Source organism: Catharus ustulatus, chromosome 5 (genome assembly GCF_009819885.2).
Source record: "Catharus ustulatus isolate bCatUst1 chromosome 5, bCatUst1.pri.v2, whole genome shotgun sequence".
Lineage (NCBI taxonomy): Eukaryota > Metazoa > Chordata > Aves > Passeriformes > Turdidae > Catharus > Catharus ustulatus.
The window spans coordinates 73,201,906-73,226,394 of NC_046225.1; the positions used below are offsets into that span (position 1 = coordinate 73,201,906).

Genomic DNA, 24,489 nt, shown 5'->3' on the forward strand with positions numbered 1-24,489 from the left:
ACATTTTCATAGTTTGAACACAGTTTATGTCATACAAAATGTGTTTTAATTTGATTAACTGAAAACACAGCTCACAAGTGCCAGAATTCCAAGAACATTCAAGAAAAACAAGCAACAGAAACTTGAAGGTGAGTCCTGGACTCATAAATTAGCACAACCACAAATGCAAATCACATATTTGCTCAACAAATACAGGCACTGAGAAATCTGCAGCATTCACTGGGAGTCTCCATTTTTTCTCTAAACCAAAGAGGTTCCTCATTAGTCTTTCACTTCACAAAAGATTTGCAGAACATCATTTCAGGCAGAATATGCATAAATCAACGTCTCTATTGGAAATGAGAACTGGCAAAGAATTTACCTGCAAGCATCCTGAAGTTTAATGACACAGGTAGCAGAAGTTAATAACATGTTACTTTCCTGGCATGGAGCCTTCAAGCTTCAAATTTAGCTCATTTATTTGCAAACTGCAATCCTGTATTTGGGCAGGAACAGAGATCTGTTGATAACTTGGAAGTAATTACAAATTGACAGAGTGAAGTGTGCTTGAGCCTCATTTACACGTATTATTTTATTTCCTAACCTTCAAAACCAAAATTATTATGAAGTTACAGAAGAAAGGTAACTTAGGGTAAAAAAGCCCCAAAAATCTAAAAAAAATACATATATAATTTTAAAAAAATCTTTAGAAGTCTAATAAGCATTTAAAAATTATTTATATTGCATATTTCTACCTTTTGTGTTCTTTTTCTCTGTAGATGATTTAAAATAGAGAAGTAAATTCCCAGGTAGGTGATGAATGCAAATGGAGGTACTTGTAAGACCATTAAGCGCCAATGAAAATTCTACTTGGGTTAACTTTGAGTTAACATATCATAAATATTAACTCCCAATTTCTCAACAGTACATTTTAATTATTGGTATCCTACAAAAGGTTCAAATAAATTTTTGAGGAGCAGAGAATACAATGACAAGCCTGGTTGGCTTCAGCACTTGAAGTTTCTCTGATAAAACACATACAGTCATAATATGGAAAAGGAGAGTAATTTCACTGGTGAAGTAAATAATGATTTTCAAGTGAAAATTCAGTTTCTTAATCATACATGTATGATCCTGAAATACACTTTAGGGCTCTCTCAAAGAACCAATGCATGTTTCTTCTTCACTGAATTTACTTCAATAATTTCTAAAACACAGCTAACAGTCAGTATAGTAAAGACCATTTCTAATTTTCCTAATTCCAGGGAAAAAAAACAAGATACTGATGGCCCTTCTCCATTATATTAAGCAGCAAAAATTACCCAACTTTTAGCTTAAAAATTTGCACAGGCATATGGGGGTTGATAGGGAGTTATGCATCCCTTCACCCTATCCTTCCACAAGAAATCATGATCTATTTTTAACTAATATTCTGTTTTTCTGTTTCTCCACCACCTGGCAGGAGTATCAGCTCCATCCCACTCTGTGAAATGCCAGGAATACAAACTTCTGTCAGCTGGAAATGGACAGGAGCTCAGGATGTCACTGTGCCCAAACTCTCTAAAATATCACAGAATCATTAAATAACTCAGTCTGGAAGGGACTTCAGTGGTCACCAAGCCCAATTTTCTGCTCCAGGCAGGGTCAGCTGGGAGGCCAAAGCAGCTCAGAGCTTTATCCAGGCAGTTCTTGATAAGCTCCACAGATGGAGACTGAACCTGTTCCAATCGTGACTCTGCTCTTGGAGGAAAACTGATAACCTGTTAAATGCTCAATCCCTTCACTACAGAGAAGTTTCCCATATTTCCTTAGAATTCCCAGCTAGGAGTTCCCTGGAAGTTACAAGTGCTAGCTAGGAACTCAGGAAGGAAACCAGCAACTGGAAGATAAATCCTTCCCACAGGTGTAGAGACTTCATTGGGGGCTGTCCTGCATCCTTTACTTCCATTTCATGAGTGAAGTCAGTGCCACTTTTAGCTGCAAAAGCTCCTTTTGTCAGGACAACAAAGCAGGTGACGTTTATGGGCAACTGAACTCACACATGTCCTTTAGACAGCCTGGTACAAAAATAATGATGAAATCAGATACTGATTTCCCCTCCCTCACCACCCCACACTGCTCTCCATCCACAGAAGAGCATTTTAAAAAAACTCACTGAAAATCACAGAACAGAATTTGGGTTGGAAGGGTCCTTAAGGATGACCCAGTCCCTGCCATGGGCAGGGACACCTTCCACTATCCCAGGCTGCTCCAAGCCCCATCCAGCCTGGCCTTGGACACTTCCAGGGATCCAGGGGCAGCCACAGCAAATCTGGGCACCCCTGTGCCAAAGCCTTCCCACCCTTCACAGGAAGAATTTCTTCTCTCTCCAGACTTTAGGCCCCCTTTAGGTACTGGATTTTTTTTTTTTTTAATTTTAAAAAGACCAAGAAGAAAACATTTCCCAATAGACATGACCCACTTTGGATCCTTTATTTAACAAACCAAATATACCAAGATAGGAAGAAATACTAGTTCTAGAAGCTAAAGAAAACTGAAGATATTTAGAAGTTCCCCAAAACTAAAAAAATGAGGATACAAACAAATAACAAAAATTGAGACCATCATAAAGCAAAACTGGATCAAGTTTATAACATTTTTCAACTGTCCTTTACCATCCCTCTCAGAGAAATGGGATCACAGGTGCCAGACACACTTTAATATCATAAGTGACAGGTGAAGGTTGCATTTCATATCCCAGTGTCAGGCTCCTTCTGCTCCCTTCCAGCTGAGGTCCACATGCATTCTGTTCCAGGTAAATCTTGTCAGTCATGTGTCAGGAAATTTGGAAAGGAGTCAGGGAAAAGAAAATGACTCCAGTAAGAGTAATACAGACATCAAGATCGAAATGGAAGTGGTAAGAATTGTTCTGAATTCTTAATAACTTCTTTGAAAAGGTCATTTAGCCACTCTGGCATTAGGCCCTTCTTCCACAAAGAAGAAATTAATGAAGTAAAATGGATAAAATTTAGTAGTTTATTTTCTCAAAACTTACTCAAATTAGCTAAAATACCATGAAAAATATCCCTGTCTTGTCTCTCTTTTAATAGAAGTTTGCAGCTCACAGAAAGCTGGGAAAAAAATGCTGAGATCCTGGAACACAGAATTGAGCATGTAATCAATTATCCATATATCTGGTGGGAAGTCCAATCCTTTAGTAACCCAGGAGTAAATAAGTATTCCTTCTGCATTAGGCTATGATGGAAGTTTTCCCCTTTGGATTCACAAAATCCAGTCATAACAATCCTTAGCAGAATGCCAAGAATCCAACAAGCCATAATCCATACCTTTGCAAAAGCCTCTGGTATCAGTAAAACGATGAAAGCAAAATTTGCAACTCAAGTGATGATTTGGATGTCCAGATTTAAATAATGAACTACTTTCACCTGGTATTCAGCAAAAAGGAAAAAGGTCAATAAGGAAGGAAAGGGTTTCTCCTCCCCCAGGCTGACCTGGAAGATCAGGCTGTTGGTCAAGGGTAAACACTGTATTTAAAGGAAAATAATGAGGAATCTGAGGAAAGACAGCAATTTTTATTTAAGAAAACAGTTAAACAAAACAAGAAATATCTCCAGGTCTCAGAATTGTGATGTTTCACTCACTCAGTGACTATCCAATGTAATTATATGTGTAGTACTTCAAAGTCTTGAAAAATACAGAAAAACGGTGTCTGTGTCCAGATTTATATTTTCCTAACAAAGGGTTGTTTTGTGTTTTGGGGACTCTATTTATGTCTTTCACCACAAATATGAAACTACTTATGAAACTTTGTTAAATATTTTGCAGAATACCAATTTCATAATGGAGATGTACTTATTTTAAGAATATCTTGCTGTAAATCCAAGAGAAATCAGGTTATCTGGTTGTTAGCTGATATACAAGAAGTATTGCTACAACAAATACCTACTTTTTATTTATAGCTCGTTGTAATAGAACATTAGAAAACTAGAAAACAGGTTTGTATTCTATTCTTGGTGGACATCACTGCTTTATTACTGAAGATAGATTTAATTTCATTTCCATCAGCTGGTGTTGCACTTCAGTTATTATGGCTCCAATGGGTGTAATGAAATGTCACTGCTCTGCAAGGCAAGAATCAGGAGCAACATTATAAAATCAATACCATGGTCAGGCTGTTTTGGCATTCCTAAGACTTATGGCTTGTTTTATAAAACTCGTGTGCTAACTGCGCTAAGGTCTCTTTCCTTACGTCCTCTAGTTTTCAATTTTCTAGGATATTGAAAAACTTCAACTGCCCAACACAAATTCTCCGCATTTGGCTCTATCCAGTGCTAGCTCCTTGCAGAAAGTCTGACAGCTATTGCCTTTTATAATAGGCAAGACCAAAGATGCAGAAAACAGCAAGTTTAACTCGATTTAAGCCCTCTGCTATGTATTGCTGAAAGCTCCCTCCCTTCCTTTCATCAGATTCATCTTTGGGTTCAATAGTGCCAGTCAACCAGGGACTCAAGCAGTGCTTGAATGGTCCTGAAATGATGCAGCCTGAGCAAGGCTCCATCTGAAATCAAGCCATAATGTCTCCTTCAGCAAGCTCCCTGTGCTGAAAGCTGGAAATCTGGAATAGTTGAGCTCTGCTGATGATCAAGTCAGGGACACAGTCATGGCTTGGATGGGAGGATGCACAGCTCAAGCACTGCAGCTGGGCAATGAAAAAGTTCCCCTTTACCCACAGACAGTGGGTACTTCTTACACTCCAAAATGTGCAAACTGGCAGGTTCTTCCCAAATTATTTGGGATATGCCTGAAAAAATATAAGCCTTAAAGTGAATAAATATGATGCACAAAATTTTAAATTACATGCTCATTATCCAATGAGCTCGTGAATATTCCTTGAAGTAGATGTACTTGCCACCTTTATTAATACAGATGGTAGAGCAATGTATTTCCCTGAAAAGCTGGGCAGAAACTGGTTACTCTCTGCCAGATCTATCAGTTAACAAAGAAAACAGCCATGGTAAACCAATCTCAGGCTGGAAGAAAACAAACTAGCATGGTTGTACAGGCTGGAGAGAAGAAGGTTCCAGGGAGAGCCATTCAGCACCTCCCAGTGCCTAAAGGGGCTCCAAAAGAGCTGGAGAGGGGCTTGGGACATGGGCCTGGAATGACAGGACAAGAGGGAATGGCTTTAAAATGAAAGAGTGCAGGTTTGGATTAGATATTAGGAAGAAATTCTTGCCTGCAAGCATGGTGAGACTCTGGCACAGGGTGCCCAGATTTGCTGTGGCTGTCCCTGGATCCCTGAAGTGTCCCAGGCCAGGCTGGACAGAGCTTGGAGCAACCTGGGATAGTGGAAGGTGTCCCTGCCCATGGCCTTTAAGGTCCTTCCATCCCAAACCATTTGGATTTGATGGTCCATGAGTCTGTGACTCTGGAGAGAAGAGAGGGAACTGCAGGGGCTATGGCACACCACTCGTTACTGGAATGCACACACAGACAAATCCAACCCAAAGAGCTCCTGCCAGCACAACTCAATCAGTCCCAGGCTATTACTCTCACTGTTGCTCTCTAAAGCACAGCTACCAACATTAACATCGTGTCTACTACATTTTAATAATGTCATGGAAAAAAAGATTGGTGTGTCTCACTGTCAATTTGGGAAAAAAGGAAGAGGCCATGTTTTCACATAATAGACATGAATAGCAGAGAAATCTCTTAATTGCTGTGCTTTCTTCCTCCTTGTTTTCTTAGATCCACCCTGTAATGAACCTACAATTTTAATCAAAGCCCCTTTAAACAAGTATTCCTCCTTTTCTCTCATCAACAAAATAAAAAATTACACCAGACAGTGAGAAGTTACTGCAATGACTGCAAGGCTGAGGGTCTTTTAAATCTATTTTAGTATGTTTTGAAAAGATCCTTCTTTGAGCACGGTCAGTGAGGCTGTAAAGCTGCACCTCACACCATCACTCTGCTGTGCCTCAGATCTGGGCACGCAGCTCAGTACCCAGACACCTGTACTATCAGCTAAATGTTAATGTATTCTGTCAAAACCAGATTACCTTCCCCACTAAATTATTCAATGTCATTATCCAGCTCGGCCATCTGCAATCCTAATGCCTTGTGTTCGAAAACTCGGAGCGCCTGCTGTATTATTTTTGTTTTAACATTCCTACATAAATCCGTTAAACTCAATATGTTACAGCGAATCCACAAAATCAAATGCAATCTGCTGGGCTGTAAAACACCAGTTACTGAAAATCGAAGGGATTATTTATAGTAACAATTCAAGGAGTCACTGAGCAGTCTGGTGGGCTGAAGGTCGAACCACCTGCTAAGGAACTGTAGTTAGATAAGCCATGCTGCACAACAAGGACTGTGTTGCTATACATAGCATGGCCTTGAAGCCATTGGTGTATTTCATATCTAATAAAAATCCGAAACAGTTGGTCTGATTGGATTTTAAGTGATGCAGATTTGGAAATCAAATAGGCAGACTCCCTTCTAGACTTGATCTATTTAAACCATAATTGTAAAGAACTGCAAATACATTTACGACACTATGGAATCTCAAGGGATTTGGTAAGAATTTTACTGTAGGAAAAGTATTCATCATTTTAAATTTGTTGTTAACAAATCAAAATGCACACGGGTGTGTGACACTCTTGTTTTGTTATTGCCATCTTGCTTACATGGCAGTACAAAGTGTAACCACTCTTCAGTTGAATGGAATGCTCTGTAGTTTTCATAGCCATTTAATTATATGCTCTTGACAAAACCCAGTTATATTATTGTCATTCTGTTAGTCTGGCAACACTAAGTGAAGAGATAAAATACCACTTACATTTCCCCAGACTACAGATTAAGGTGTGATTTTGGAGACCAGATTCCCATTCCAATTATAAAGCAGAAGTTTCATTGTCACAAATACATTTTAAAAGCAATGATGGGACTGGAATAACTTTCTTCCTGTCACTTAATACTCTAGGGAGAAAATTCATTCTTTGATTAAGAGAGAAGCTGAAAATGAATACACATCCTCTACCAATACACTGCTAAATGGGAATGCATAAAATCAGGATACAAGAGAAAAAATAAAAAACAACTTTATTTTTCCCTGTAATTAGTGTCTCCACCAGAAAATGACCCATGGTCCCTAATTCTCAAGGCAGGAGATTTACAAAGCATGGACAAATCACAAGTGTTAACATTTCTGTGCTCTTTCACATCCAAAATTCATTTATTCTGCTTATGATCTGACACTGTTTTATTCCTCCTCTCTGCAGGGAGTGTATTTTGGCACTGATTCTCACCAAGGAAACCCCTTTTCACTGAAGTAAAGCTTTACTGCACATTTTATAATACTTTGTGACAGAAAAGTGCATTGGCAGCATCTTCATTTCTACCACACAGTGCAGCCACACTGCTGCACAAGGTGTACATTTTGGTTTTAGTTTTTTTTTTAAATGCACACAGTGAGAGTACAGGATTCCCTAATTCCCCACTCCAGATGATCACAGCCAGTTTGGGGTATATTTTCCCCAGTAGGAATTCCCACTGCTTTGGAAGCTACTGGTGGTAGTGAGAGGAGGTACAGCAGGAAAATTGTAGCAGGTGGAAATAAATTGATCATATCTCAATGTATTAGTCTTGATACATTTAAAATGATGCAGCACATTCTGTTTTTGTTTCAGTGTTTTGAGAAGTAGATGCAGGTTAAAGTGCATCATGTCTACAAAACACGGTTCAAAAGGTTTTTCCCAAAGTACAGAATTTTTCACAATATTCCCTTAATAAATGACTGCATCTTTCTCCCCTTCCCAACTCATCCTGGGACTAAGCATCTTGTAAAACTCAGGAGAGGAATAAAAGACGTTAAAATAAAAGGACGACCTGGGTCAAAATGATGCAAAAATAGCTATTCCAGAAGCCTGTGTAAATCTCTTAAAATCTTAATGCTTACAGGCTGTTTAAGTAAGGATCTGGATTATTCACTTTTTAAATAGTCAATATCACCTTTGGTTCAGGATAATCCCTCTGAACCATAAATTGCTGGAGGCTAAGATAATAAATTTTGCAAAGAGGAATCACAATCACAGCATGTTTGCCAGGTTCTTATATTCTTCTTGAGTCATCCCCCCCGTGACTATTATCAGAGATAAGATACTAGGCCAGATACAGCTTTATTCTGAGCCCTTTTATGTCCCTTATTCCCCCCAAATATAACCACCTTCTTTGAAGATAAGGCCAATTCTCAGCGCTAAGAACCTATACACAATTATTTAACATCACTGAGACAAACTCCCAGAAGATATGAGCAAATCATCCTATGAAGTTATTTTATTCACAGTAACAGACAATCTGCTACATCCAAATCTCTCTGAAATGTGGGATTGCTGAAAGAACTGGGGCCATTCATTGCCACAATGTGTTTGAAACACACTTTCAAAACATTTTGATGATGTTGCCCTTCAACAGCTGCTCTCCTTTAAATTCTCTTCTCTTTAAGGCTGCTGTCTGCATAGATTTTTGTCATTTCCAAGGTTCCCTTGTGTATGGTCTAGTCATGGTAAGAGAAAAGCATTCTAAGAAAATAATCCAGGGTGCTTAAAATTCAGTATATTTTGAGGGTAGCAATCTTGGGGTATTCATGAGGACCAGGTTCCTCACTTACATGGCTGAGTGAAATGAATCCAGCCTCAAATGAGCAACCACTCCTCACCCTAAGTGCATGAAGCATCCTAAATTAATGAAGGCGAGCAAAAATTCTATAGAAAAATTATATTAGAAAGCAAGTAACAGAATTACAAAGTGATTTGGGTTGGAAAGGACCTTAAAGCCTATCCAATCCCAGCCCCTGCCATGGGCAGGAACACCTTCCAATATCCCAGGCTGCTCCAAGCCTGTCCAACCTGGCCTTGGACACTTGCAGAAATGGGGTATATTATTCTTGCCCTATCACCTGTGCAAAATCATTGCACTTCTGCATTTCCTGAGTATTTTTATACATGCTCAGAGATGAAGCAATGAGTTTAATTATCTACTGAAACAAAATCCAATAGGCAAAGACTGTCACAATAACTACCGACCCACAAGAGTTTCTAGGGATAACAATATCCAACAGATTTCAGAAAAAAATATTGGAAGTTGATATGAAACCCTAAGAAGTTGAGTCAGCCATTTATCTTCTAAGAAAAAACAGTGTGCACAGAGTTCTAGAAGAAGCTGTGAAAAGTCAAGCTATTTACCTAAAAATCTAAATCACCCTAATGCAGTTAGACTACCGTGGGCTTGGCCATCTGGCTTAGAGGCTCATTAGTAAAGAAATGACCCCTTCACATAAAACACACTTGGGTCATTCCAAGTTAATGAGCCTTCAAGTTTTATTGTTTTGTACACACAAATGGATGTAAATCTGTAAATCTGCCTGGAAGTCTGGCCTTACACACTCCAAATCAGGCACACCTTTAATTGAGTCACTCATTTATTTAGTTACAGTGAAAGGACAGAAATGAAAATAGAAAAAGAAATAATTTTAGAAGTCTTTGTATTTCTACTTCAATATGTACTTCAGTAGTTAAATCCTGATATTAAATTGTTCAGGGCTCTTTTTTTTTCTAAATCTGACTCCATAGCTTGCTTAGAATTCATCCTGACAAAATGTTAATAATTGAGCATTTGGAAGGCTCATGTGACAGCTCTCCAGGTAGAACACACCAGGAGAAACCAGACCCAATAAAATCCAGAACCTGACTCTCACAAACATATACAGTGAAGTTTTAAATCTTGTGAGTTAACCTTACTGCCTTTCCTGGAGATACTGAGATACTGAGATCTGGCACCTCACATTCTGAATCTAAGGTGAACTGAATCCCTTACAAATACAATCCCTCCCTGGCATCCATGGGATTTGGCTCCATATCCTCATCCTATAAGCAGAAATCAAAAATACAGCAGGAAGCACAAGGTTTCATGCTCACCTACTCAGACAGAACAATAAACATCATTTTCTATCAAATGAGGAGATTTATGAAGACATCAACAACAAAATTCCTCTTCTGCTTCCTTTCTCTTTTTTTCTATTTTTCTTTTTCTTTCTAATCTATATAGGAAATTTTTTAGAAGTAAACATTGATGTTTACACATGTGGACTATATGCTGTGCTAGGCATGACACTGACCCCTGTCCTATCTTGAATAGTAAATTATTCACATTAAAGTTTGCCTTGCAAGGCCTTTAGTCATTAGACCTATTATTTGGCTTCAAATAATAGCAAAAAAAGTGTTTAAAAATAATATAATGGAATAACAAATGAGTTCAAGTGCTTGAATTTTGTAACTGGTAAAAAATTTTAATAATCTGATTGCATTCCTGTGGAGGACAAAAAGAAGTTAAAGAAAAAAGGTCATTCATCCAGTAAAAATAAAAATTCCACAGCAAAATCATCATAAGGTACTTCATAGAGAAAAGAAATACACAAGAAAATGCTTTGGCCATTTGATATCACAGCAGCTTCTGTTCTGCTCTGTCAGAAACAAACCACCCAGCATTCAATAATCCTAGGAAATTCCCTGGGTGAGTGGTCCCACAGCTTGGAAAAACTCAGCTTTGGGCTTTTTGTCTCCTTTCTCTCCTAAATGCTACCATAAAATCCAAGTAAAGTGATTTTCTGCAGCTCCTGGGCTAAGGGTTCCAGGTACGGGGGTTGTGTCATTCTGGGATTATGGCTCTTTCCATAAAGGCTCAGCCAGGTTTAGGGCAACAGCTTAAGAGCACCAAAGGTTCCATGGCATTAATAGTCTCTGGTTAATTCTACCTTATCTACTTGCTCAGCTTAGCCTTAAAGCCCAATTAAAGTGTAATTCATCTGATCCCAGCATTCAAGGGCATCCCTGGCAATGCATTGACAGCCTCACAGAAACCACATTATTACATACCATGAACTTCAGAGCACATCACACAGAGCTCAGCCACTGGCCATGAGAGCTACAACTGTATTTTAGGGACCTCAGTAATCACAAATACAAAAACTTCATTGCAACTTTAATCCATAATTACAGCTATGATGCATCTGTGTTGCATTCTCTTTGTGTTATTTTTAAATAAATGCAAGAATTGGATAAGACAGCAAAGATCTGACAAAATATAAAAATCCTATCTAATATAGGTATTGTGCAAATGTGAGGTCAGTATGTTACCCTAAACTTAACCACAATTTACTTTATAAAGCAGATAAGCTTAAAGTTTTGATACAGTCGCAGAATAGTTTGGGCTGGATGGGATATTAATGATCATTGAGTTCCAACCCCTTCATATGGACAGGGAGACAAATTATAGACAAATTAATTTCACAAAATGCTTCATTTCATTTTATTGTGCCCAAAATATTGTAAACAGTTGCAATATCTGTTGAAAGGTTCTAAAAAGTTTCCAAATATTATGAAGATTGAATCAATATTTCAAATTCAGAAAAACAATCCAATCAAAAAGAAAATTGCTTATTCCTTCAGCTCAGCCATCTTTAATAAAAAGAAACAATCCTCCTACTCTTACTAAGCAAGTTTTCAGGGAACTGATTACTGCAGAGACCTTTCTTGTCTTCATTCCTCAAGTGAAAACCTAAAAACCAAGTCCCTGTGCTCCCAGAATCTGGCTATACACAACTCTGGCAAAAGCAACAAGTTACTGCACTTCTACTGCAATTTGGAAGTTGTAAAATCATTTCCCAGATCAAATATGAGACCCCACCAAACACTGATATTTCTGCCTTCACATTATCATACACTTCATTGCTGTAGAACTTGGAAATGATTCTGTACAAGAACACACATGTTCTCAAGGATCCATCTACCTGCAGATGGAATAATTTACCAAAAAATGCAAGTAGAATTTACCACTAATTTTATCTGACAGTTCATCCACTTAATACTAATTTCATTGAAATACATTTTTCTTTTCCCAAACAACCATTTGAATCTATTTGTTTCTGAAGAACCAATAGCTGCTAACAAGGGAACATCTTTTCTTTGTTTGTTATTACATTTTCTTGGATTACAGCTGTACCACATCAGCATGCAGATCTTTAGTGATGCAGAAAACATTTCTGATGTGCAAGCATGCCCTCTTCTGGATATCCAGCACCATCATTTCAGCTGAAAATTCCCTAAATTACAGCAAATTCCTCCAACACTGCCCTGCAGAGATTTACTCTCCTTGGTAAAAACATTCCTGGTGTAAACAAAAAAACAATCCAAACCAGTGCAGGATAACTGCAGGTTTTGTGTACACTAACATTTTCTGTAGTTTAGATTGTTAATGGCACTGTAAATGCTGCAGTGATATTATTGATAGGAAAAGAGCTTTGACCTTTCCTGAGGTGAAGTGCATCCTTGACTATCTAAATACTGATCTAATCTCATGTCATTTCTGTCTCAGCTCTCAGTGCAACAGGCAAACCAAAATTCTGAATTTGTCCAGTTATAGTAAAATTCAGTCCCACTGCTGAGAAAATTCAGGTAGTTTTAAAACAAAGTAAATCAAAGAGATAAATCCCATGTCTTTGAAAATACAGATGTTTTGCACCCCCTTCAACAGTCAAACACTACATTTATACAATTACTGAAGGATTTTGAATTTTGCGGCAGAAGATGTTCTGTAGCCTCCAAGGAGACAAAGATTTTTGGTGTGGTTTGCTGAAAGCTCACTGAGTGCAGTAGGTCCATGCTTGTTGATTTGATTCCTTCCCAGTAGTTCTATAAATGCACTGGGAATGTTTTCCTTTGCACCCAAAAGAATACAACACCCAGCAATGTTAAAATGGGAGTGTAAATACTGAAAGTACATCTGCACACCAAAAACAGGTACACATACAGCTAATAATGATATTATTAATGGTATAGTAAAAATGCATGATAAACTTCTCTCATATTGATACTGAGTTGCAGACATGGGAAAAACAAAAATTAATAGCTCCTAAATGCTAACTTCAGTAGAAATAAAATTAGAGAGGTTATGAATGACACTATATAGCCAAGATTGACAAAGGACTTTCTTTCAGGTGGACAAATACCTTTAACAAGATCATTTTCAGACAGCCTATGTCTGACATTGAGGCAAGCTTTCCAGCATATCAAAAGCACCAGAGCAGAAGTCATTACTTCTGTAAGAACACACTTAGAAAAAAAAAAAAAAAAAAAAAAAAACAAAACCTAAAACCTAACTAATTAATGAAAAATAAATGAGGTGAACACAAAAATCATTGCATGAAATGCAATTTTGGGGGGTTGGTTTGTTTGACTTTGACTTTTTTTTTTTGAAGGAACAACACATTTTTATTTCCTCTGAACACACTAAGTTTAAAATTATCAAATACTGTACTCTGATAAGGCACCAACAGTACAGTCAGACCTTCTGTATACCTACCTATGAGATAAAACAATGAGGAATAACAAAAACATTTCTCAAGAAAAGCAAGTTTCCTGAGTACTGATAAAATTGGGTCCACTTACTGATCATTTATTCCCAACTATGGCACATAAGAAATTAATGTAATATTTTATAAGAAGGCAGTTTGGGTTGTTGGCCAAAAACAATGAAAAAAATCATCAAAATTATATCCCACAGCATTTTGACTGTTGTCTCATTTCACTCTGTCGTGTATTGTTTTGTCCCAGCTTCAGTTTAATAGGTAAACAAAGGCAAACACTGCAATTATACAATTAATGCAGAATTTTTAATGTGGGAATGGCAAGGCTTTCAACTTTAATGAATTCAGACTGACATGACCTCAATTTCAATGTTGAGTAGGACAGGTCCAGGCAGACTAAGCCCTACAGGAACCAAGAAAATAGTTTGGATTTCCTGTCAGTGTAGAAAATTCTGTGCTAATTTGTAGGGAAGTATCTTGTTAGAAACATCACTCAACCTAATACACCAATCCAGCCTCAGACTCCATAAACCTCCTGCCATTTATTTACATTTCAACATGACATACAACACTTCTGTAATAACATCATGGTCTGCCTTTAAACACAAAGAGCAAAAAGGAGGCAAAATGTTCTCTGGTTGACAGCACCAAAGGAAAATCCAGCACTGTGGTTCAAAACCATCATTTCCTCCCACAAATATTAGAATCACAGAGTCAGAATCAGTAAGACAGCTGGTGATGGATGAGAGGAGGAAAGAGGGAACCCTGTGAGGCAGGAACTGTCTCCTTGTCCTTATCAGTGAACTCAGCTGTGCTGGCTCCCCTGCCCTGGAGCTCCTGGGACATTCCCAGTGCCTGAAGGTGTTCACTCTGCTGATGGGCATGTGGGCCCAGCTGCACTGATGATGGGCATCTGCATGGACTGGGGGTAAATCATCCTGAATTGTCCCCTGATCCACACATTCCATCACTCAGGTGTCCCTGATCCACACCATTCCACATCCAGGTGTCCCTGACCACACCATTCCACCCAGCAGAGCTCCCACCCCAGGGGAGGTACCTGGTGTTCCTACCCAAACCTGAGTGAATATAAACCAACAGATGTGGTGGTTTAGGTTTTTTTCCCACCACTTATAAGCTTGTCTGTGACCATCATTTTGAAATTGCAATGACCAAGTCTCATTGGGTGCTGAGATATTTTTACTCTTATCCTTCTCTTGTGAATTTTATTAGGTGATTTTTATGCTCTTATATTGTCCTATTAGTAAAGATAACAAAATGCCTGTATACCTGTTTTCCTCTGCAACCAAATTATCCTACAATAAACCCTACATGTGTATATTGACAAAAAACACTCATTCAGGCTGTTTCACTGTAATCCACCCCAAGGGATTTATTAACAAGAACCTGGGCTACTCTCCCTTTAGAGTAGACTGTAACAGGTAGTTGCAAAAAGAAAATTACTTAGTAAATTTAAAAATCTACTCATCCCACCAGGGATGGGTAAATCTGCAATCAGGACAATTTTTAGGGTATTTGTCATTTCCAAGCATAAAGTTTCATTTTCTCAGAGCTTTCTTATTTTTTTCTGATTGTAAACACCAGTGTAGTTCTCTGAATCTGACAAGAAAAACACAGTAAACTCTAAATATGGAATTACAAAACCAGGAAATTCATGAATGAAAAATAAATCAAACTTGTGCAATTGTAAATGATGCAACATTTCTATAAATCTACTGAAAAATAATGGGCATGCTTTATGATGAGGGCTTGAAAACATCAAAATAAAGAGACAGAAGGTTCCTGAAAAGGGGCTCAAGTCCCACTGCAGGTTGCACACTTAGTGATTTATGTACAGTCAAGCAGTCAAGGAACTCAGGAGGGATCCACAGGTGCAAAAATCTTCAAATGACCAAGAAGCAATGAATAGAACACTTGGGAACACATCCTATTCCTCCAATAAGTACTAATTACTGTTAGTGTTAATAATTAGTAATTACTAATTATTATAGTGTTTCTAATTGTTTCTTTCAAGTACACAAAGACAGAACTGCTAATACAACCTCAACAAGAGCCAGGTGAACATAAAATAGCTTGAAATACAGCGGGCAGCTTGAAATAAGCTGCTGTCCTCTAAAAATTATTTGGCCAGGCAGGAATTTGACAATAATAGCGATGGAAAAGCTGCCTTGCTGTGCCAGAATCAGTTGATGCTGCTGCTCCAGCAGTCAATCTCCTGTCACTCATCCCTGGTTCCTCATCCTAGGACAGCTCTGGACATTCCTCTGTCTCATAATTGTAATTTACTGCTCACTGTCACCCAGGTTAACCTTACACAAGTCAGCTCCAGAGCTGAAACGTACACACCAATTATTGCTTATCTTAAATGTGAATTCAGATGAAGCTGTTCAATGTGACAGCTGTCAGTACCTTGGGAGTTTATAGATTTTTCAGTTGCTATCATGTTTTTCATTCTCCAATCAAACACAATAACCAGCTGTCTGCTGAGGACATTTCATCTTCATGTTCTGCAGCAGTCTGTTTTTCCTTCAAGTAATTCCAATTTTTTACTGATATATTTGTGAAGAGAAGCTGCCAGCAGGCTTGTGCTTTCTCATTTGTTTTTCTGCTATTTTGTAGTTTCAAGAAATGACTTTTTTTCTCTGTAGGAAACAGGAATTAGAGCCTTTAGCAACTCAGGGGTAAGCAGGTATCAGGAATGAGTAGTAACTTTAGAGACTAAGATTTCAAAGAGCAAACATTAAGCAATATTACCCTCATGGTAAAGTAGGGTCTTCCTAGAGCACATAGCACAGGATTGCATCCAGATGGTTCTGGAGTATTTCCAGGGAGGGACATTCCACAACCTCTGTGGGAAATCTGTTCCAGTTCCCAGATGTGATCTACATCTAAACATTAAATCATTAGTAATACAAGACTCCATTAAGGACTGATCACACACAAATGTTATCTGTCCCAAAAAAAATTATAATAAAAAAACAAAAACAAAAAAAACACAAAAACCATATGATCTGGAATGTCAGCAGGGACTGGGAACAGGAACACTGGGTAAGAGGGAAAGCAAGGCAGGGAGTATAAACCAGCTTAATAATCAGCCCAAAGGCTGTAGAGGAAAAGTCATATTTGAACCAGCTGGGAAATGCCTTTTCAAATGCAGATTTGAATTAATGCCAAGCCAGTACTGGAGTGATTACAGAAGTCTTTAACACTCACGGCTTACTCACTTGTCAACTGCTTTCCAAATTTATCATTGATACACCCCAGCAACACAACATTCAGTCTGGCTCTGCCTCTGAATCTGATGATGTCAGAGGGAATTCAAAGCATCCTTTTTTAAGGATATTTTTCTAAAGATATAATTTCCTCCCTTTCTTATGTTAATCAGAGCAGCAGCACCCGAGTCTTGCTAGAAAGGGTGCCCAGCACTGAGTTTGGCAGCACATTTCTGACCCAGGAGTTTAAGAGCTGGAACTTGCAGGTTCCTGGTATTTTTGCTCCCTGACAGCCTGCAATACAAATCATGAAGGATCCAGGAGAGAAAACCAGCAGGAAACCAGACCCCAATCAGAGCTAACCATCCGTTAAATAAGGCTTTCATTTAGACAAATGGAAAACAATTGCATTAAGAGCTACTCTGGAGCTGCATTTAGGTCTTCTCTGTAGGACAGAAGTCTAGAAATGTAATTTTATTTTGAAATAAATTACAGGATTTATCACATATACATAATAAGCTGAAAAATACCCTCTCAATTTTCTCTGAGACCCTGGCAAATAAAAAGTCATATGACACAGCAGACTAACAACTCTCTCGCCTTTGCTTCCTAAAAGTAACAGATTCTAAAGTTTAGATAGTTCATGAGAGAAATAATAGATACCAGGCTGGGAAAAGATTTTGTCAAAGTTACTGGTAAGGCAAATGAAGCAATATGTATTTCTGGATATACAAAGAATAATGAAACAGTTTACATCTCATCTCCATAGAAGTTCTTGCAGAGAACTCCCAGAGATCTCCCTTGAGAAGGGTTTGGTACTGAGAGACACTGGTCAATGCAGTAACTACACAAATATATAATTATTCACAGAACCAGTAAACAGACTAGGCACTAATTAAAAACATTATTTGAAAAGTAGGAATGGAGCAAATCAACATTTATCTGAGGAGAAGGAAGTAGAAACCCAAACACATCTTTTTCACAGTAAATAATGCAACTGCAGAAGCAGCACCATTTTTACTTATTAAGTAAAATCTCCCTATCCTTCTTCCTACCAACTTTTTTTTTCCACAGATTTTTCTTTGGATGCCAAAATTTTGTAAGCATCTACTTTTTCTTCAACTCATGGCCTTTCCTTCAACTCTTAAATTTTTGTAAGAAACATCCCTCTGAACCCAAGTCATAGATGTAGATGAATGAAAATGAACTATTTTAAGCTGGAGAAGGACTGAACTAACACTCACTGAAGAACACCTGCCAACACCCTGCATCCTTAAGTATCACCACAAAGTATTTACTTTACTGTATGCTCATTTGATCCAAACTCATATCCAAAAATATAATTTTTCAACTATGAAACAGAAGAACCCCAAAACATGAATGTCTGATTAATTTCAGTGCATAATTAACTGCAGTGTTTTAAAGCACACAGGCAGATGTTGAAGATGTCCATCTTTCAAAATCAACCTTGATCAGACTTAGGACTTTGGTGTGTGCCATTCACTTTTACCCTTTTTGAAACTCATGAAAGCTTTAAAACACTTTCCAAGTGATATCTTTGTTATACTGAACATGCTCAGAATTACTGAGACTCCAAAAAAAACAATCCACAGGTTAGTACAAAGCAAATTCTGCCAGGGCAGAATGGATGAAATTCAATCCTAATAACTGGAGCCACCTATAAAGTCAGGATCTGATTCCTGTCCTGGCTATGGGACTTTATTAATGTATCAGAGAAGTCTAGAGATATTTAACTTAACCCCTGCCCATATTAGATTATAACACTTGTCATCTCAATGGCCTTCAGGCATATTGATCTGATCTCCACTATTGATCTGGTCTCTGAAATTAGCAACAGAGTCTCAAATGATTTAATGAAGGAAGGAGTTTGGCAATTTGTCCTTTCCTAGAGCATACATGACATGGAAGTGGGCAGGCAGCTACAAGCTGACCCATGGAGGACTCTAAAGAGGAGTAGATTGAGGAGTCAATGCTCAAACAAGCATTGGAATTTTTTAACCTGCTATCTTAGAATGGCATCCACCCTTAAAGAACTGAATTGACATCCCCTACTTTACCTGTGCCTGTGTACAAAACACCTAAATTTAGGCTGGTAATATGCAATCTTAATCCCATCCCTTGTAAGTGCTAACATCAATTTGGAAATTATCGTTGTCAAATTCTACCACACCAGATCTGGTAAAATCAGAAGTCCTGTTTTTTATGTAATTCAAATATATATATTTTTTTTATAATGTTTACTCAATAGGTAAAAAAAAAAATCTTACTTAAGTTGACTACATTTCAGTATAAAATAGAAAAATAAATAAATCACAAGGGTTGTGCAACTCGACTAATGAGGAAACCAAAAAGGGAAAAAAAAAAAAAGACTTTCAAAAGCCATACTGTGGAAAACCATAAAAGCAGCTGGTCACACCATTATGTGTTTAAGCAAAAATGATGAAACTATATTAGCAACCTTCAATGTGGTCATAAATGCCTGCGGGAATTTAAAACTCTCCTCCCTCTGTAAATGCAGTCAGAAATAAAATAAGAATGTTTATGATCCAGGGGCAAATTCCATCATTACAATTACTCTGTGTACTAGATAATGACACACAAAAAAGAGGCACCACAATAAAGTAAGAAGCCACCATTCATCAGCTCTCAAGTTTCTTCCAAGACCTTTAAGGATTGCACCAGTATTGCTTCTATAAAGCAAGATTTTGTAGGGAAGAACACAGCAAGTTCTTTTCCACCACAGTCTCATCACCTGGTATTTAATGTTCTCTTTTATAGCTTCTAACCCATAACACAGCAGCAAAACTTCACATTCATTCAAGCTTTCACAAGAACCTGTCAACCATCACTTCAGAAAAAACTGAGAAGCAAATAATGCTTTTCAATTCAATCAAACAGCTATTCCTTGAGGTGACTCTATTACATGGAACAATATCTCTGAAAAGCAACATTTAAGTCTGAACTGTAAAATGAAGTGACTAAAGGACTGAAGTTTGCACTATTGATACTGAATTGCATAGCACTGACAACTGTAACAGTACCAATGAAAATAACAACGTTAAAGGTCTATTCTCAAACACCCTCTTCAGCATTATTTTGATGATTCCAGCAAAATAGGATCAAAATGTGTCATCTGATACTCTGAGAGCAACCAAAGAAAGCAAGTAGAGGATGCTCAGTTTGACCTCGTGGCAAGCATTTTTAAACAGGTTATTGATGCTGCTTTGGTCTTTTTCCCACATCCTCAAAAGGACATGGCAATAGAACATCTGAGTTTTAGTACACAACATTGGGTGGAGAGAATTTTCTGGGACAACACTTGCAGAACAAAGGTTATGCAGGCAGTTCACACCACACTGAACAATTCAACACCTCTGGAACTCTACCCAGAGAGTTGTTTTTAAGATTGTGTGAACAGCACTAGTGCTGAACTCACTACTTTCATGGCAACTGAGTATTTCATAGCTCCACCAGAAAGTGAAACCTTCAAACCACAAAGTCAACCTCTTATGAATGTCTGTGGGTAACATCCTAAAGTCAAACACAACGACCATCCCACAGGGACAAGCATAGTGAAAATTACATATCATCTTCAGTAAGAAAATAATTCTTGGGCCATTTTGCATTTAGATTACTCACCATTGTTTTAATTTTTAAAAGTATTCTTCCAGAGGAATTGCTAGTTATTATATGAGAAGAAACTTGTATGCCAAATCACAGGGGGAGCACAGAGTTCTTTGGCAGGTACAACACCCCCCTGAGCTTCTGATGGTACCCAACTCACCAAACGTTTGCAAGCTATTAAAAAATTCAACAACTCAAGCAGCACCAACAAAGCCACTTCAACTTTAGAGAACCATTAAAGCAGCTGCAGCCTCAGGAGGTTGGAGCCCCCAGGGGCTGGGACTTACGTTGTTCATGTACTCGGAGAGCAGGTCCTGCAGCGCCTGGCGCACGGCGTTGCACTCGGCCACGATGCGCTCGCGGCGGTCGTCGCGCGTGCAGGAAGAGTCGGCCATGAGCGCTGCCCCGCTGATGATGCTCTCCAGCCGCTCCTCCAGCGACGGCCGGAACCGCGCCTCGCTGAACGTCATCGGGTCCAGGATGATCTTGTTCTGGAAGGAAAAGGAAAATGGGGGAATGGGTGAGTGGTCGTGGGTCTTTGGTGTTTTCAGTGCTTCAGAGAGGTTTTTTTAGTCTTTCCTATAAGTAATTTTTCATAGAATACCAGGTGGAAGGGACCACAAGGATTATCAAAACTTTCTTGGAGCAATTATCTACCAAATGTATATAATATATATATAAATTCACTACATTGTTACCCAGAGAAGCTGTGAATGCGCCTGGATTCCTGGAAGTGTCCAAGGCCAGGCTGGACAGGGCTTGGATCAACCTGGGATAGCTGAAGTGTCCCTGCCCAACAAGATAATCTTTATAAGGTCTCCCAACCCAAACCATTCCATGGTGCTAAACCACTACTATTTTTCCACAAATATTCTGAAAATTTCTTGGCTTTTCAGGACATTCATATGCAAAGTATAAGTTTTTTTATTCCTGAAGATGGAGTGGGATGTTCTCTGTCTATAATTTCATTTTGATTATTTTTATTACACTGCTTAAATTTACTATATTACGTCAATATTTCATGAATTTAAAAATAGGAAGTTAGGACTGCAAGGAAATCATTACTAGATAATGACACACAAACTGTAAAACTTCATGTAAAGTTATGAGTTTTGAGTCACTGCTGGATTATATTTTGACCTGCTTTTCTCCTTTTGCATTCAAGGCAAGAAATACAAAAGCAATAATCACCTGCTCCCACTCTGAGGCACATTTACAACACTGTGTAATTCAGGCACCTTTTGTTGAATTGTGCACAGAAGTCCAATTGCATATGGACTGAAAATGCTCTGTAAGCTGTGCACTTGTTATGTAAGCTTTTAAAAAAATCATTAAATAGGAATGAAAAATGTAAAAGCATTCTGATTTCTAATAATCACACCTATTTTAAAGCACATAAGATTTGTTAATGAACCATTTTAATTTTCACAATGTTCTGATAACTTCATGATTAGTCTATTTCTTTTAATATCCAAGAGCAATCAGCAAGTGCAAGCTAAATGATACAAGTAATTTGAAAAAGAAATACCAACAAAACCAACACAATGTATAAAAATGAGCATTAAAATTTAGGAACATGACACATAATCAACATGTGCCTTTAGCACATGAAAATTGTATCTATTATTAATCAGAAAATGCTCAAATGGATTTACTCAAAGCTAAAGACAAACTCCACTTGACTATTTTCTTAATTTCAGCAGGACAAGGCTCTTAGAAAAGATCTTATTTCTCAATAAAATTTCAATTCACACACAGACCTCATAACTCTCATTACTATATGGAGAAAGGAACCTATGAGAAATCTATAACTTCACTGAATCCTCAGCAGTTAGACAGTAATAAACACAAGGAAATTACGAAAATTTATTATATAATAAAAGGGCAAATAGAACAAATGTAGCCAGATAAAATATTGTTCCAGCTCCAGGAACTGCTGACTTAGCATAAAATAATGCTGCATTAGCCAGAATCGAAATAATGTCTACATGTATCTTCTGGGGTCTGTGTTTCACAGCAGCAAGCAGAGCAGTTTTACAAGCACCTAAATTAGAAATGACTTCTCCAAGAGTTAGGCCTGTACATATTTATGTTATGGGGCTATTAAGCCAAAGGATTTTCAGAAATCAGCTGTATAAATTCATTCTCACAACCTTGTACTTCACAAGGCAGTAGCAAGACTACAATTGCACAAAATAAACTATATAAGCAACTTATGGAATTAGCAAGAAAAAATATTGGAAAAAAAAAAGCTGTTTGTTTCAGATTCCTAACCAATCCTTCCAGAAATGCCTCCCCTTTCCTCCTCTTCCTCACAGCCATAGGTGTATGGTTCTCTACCTACACAGCAACTTTCAAACAGATTTACACCTGTCAGGAAGTCATTAATCCTCTTTTTTCCCTTAGATTTGAAGACCTGCACTCAAGTCTTCTGTGAGAACCAAGAACCCACTGGGAATATGGAAACATATATAAAAGTCACTCAGTCACACTCAATTTTTCATCCATATTCCCTAAAACTTTTGCTTATAACTCATTGTGGCTTAAATATTATTAAATTTTTTGGATATCTATTAATGGCAATTCAGAATTCCACAGTAACTTAGGCTGGAATGAACTCCAGGTGGTTATATTTAAACACCTCTAAAACAGTCAACTTTAATATTAAACACAGTCAACTTTAACATCAAGCCAGGTTGCTCAAGGCTCATCCATTCAAGATGAGAATTCCATCCTTGGAGATTTTCCAAACCTCTCTGCCTATGCCTGAGTTCCTGATACCTTCATGGGTGACTTTTTCCCTCCCAATATCCAGAATTTTCACAGAATACTGTTGTGCCACTTGCCCATCCCAATACCATGAACTTCAGTTTTGCTTAAAATATAACAAATGATGTAGCTACTTTCTGAGGGGTGGTTATGAATAAATGATAGTCTAGATGTTTATTTAAACTTTCTAAAGTATTCAAAAACAGGTTTTAGAGTTTTGGGAAAAGGAGACGAGGGATGAGAACCACCTCCATGAACTCTCCTGATGTTCAGTTACCAAAGAAACACAATTTTTTGCTTACAAAAGTTATTACTCCTCTTCAAAGAGAACTGGTTCCAAAATTCAACTTCAGACTGTTATTGATATCTATAAAACTCTTACATATAGATTAACAAGGAAACAATGTCTTCTTGGAAAGAAAAAAATAGTTGGCAGGAAATCTGACTAAATAAATTTCTTTGAAAGTTGCAATTTCCCATCACTTCTTAAAAGCCAGTTAATGAGTGATGAATGTAAATGAACTGGAACACTTTACATTTCTAATTAGTTAACATTACAGCCATAAATCAAGGACTGATACCATAATTCAGTCCTTATAATTAAGTGTTTCAAACCTCTTTATAAATGTTCAGATTACAGTAAACATACATCATTTTTGGCTGCTATTTCTGAAACAAAATCCAAGAAAATAATTTTTATATAATTGAAGACTCGCTTGAGAACTGTCAAAACCTGTGATAAAATCATCTTTAAATATAGTTAACTATTCTCTCCTCAACTCTTCTTTTTTCCTTAAATTATATCAAGGTGTGTTTACAAGAAGTTGTCATGTTTTAATAAATATTAAAGGCTTCTGAAAATAAACCTCTTCATACTAAGTACTGCTATAAACCAACTTTCTAATGTTCAGAAGGCAATAAACTATCTCACACACTAATAAACTAGAGGACACAGCTTTGGAAATGCAAATAATGGATAAATTATTCATACTTCAACTAAAAATAATGAAAATAGCCATATACCCTACATGAATGTATTGTATAAACAGAGCACATCATTATTGAAAATTTGTGACATTTATCTCCATTAGAATCTCATGTTCAACCACACCAAAAAACCCTAAGTCTTTTTCAGAAATATAATGCAAAGCAAAAGCAAAACATTACATTAATAATTTAAAACAATTTTACAACTCAAGAAAACCCTAGAATTACTGTATCATTGCCTGCATTTTCCAGTTAAATGACTTCATTATTATGTGCAATTGCCTTATTGTTCATGAAAAATCTGCTCATCCCCTGGTTTCTCTAAACAGAAAGTCTTCAGGAAATTTCAGCAGCTCCTTCAGAACCTCTACCTTGTTTATTTAAATGTTAAATACATTTTAATTCATTGTTTAGAATGTGAAGCCTTCAGGGCAGAGACCATTTCCTGACATG

The 24,489-nt window shown here is 37.6% G+C and overlaps 1 protein-coding gene across 1 annotated transcript in view; it reads right to left on the minus strand.

Annotated features, from left to right (window-relative positions):
* CTNNA2 (catenin alpha 2) overlaps positions 1 to 24,489 on the minus strand; it is a 406,333-nt gene that overhangs the window by 306,646 nt on the left and 75,198 nt on the right. Inside the window, 1 exon segment of the mRNA XM_033060738.1 lies at positions 20,568 to 20,771. Within this exon segment, the coding sequence (XP_032916629.1) occupies positions 20,568 to 20,771 (204 nt within the window).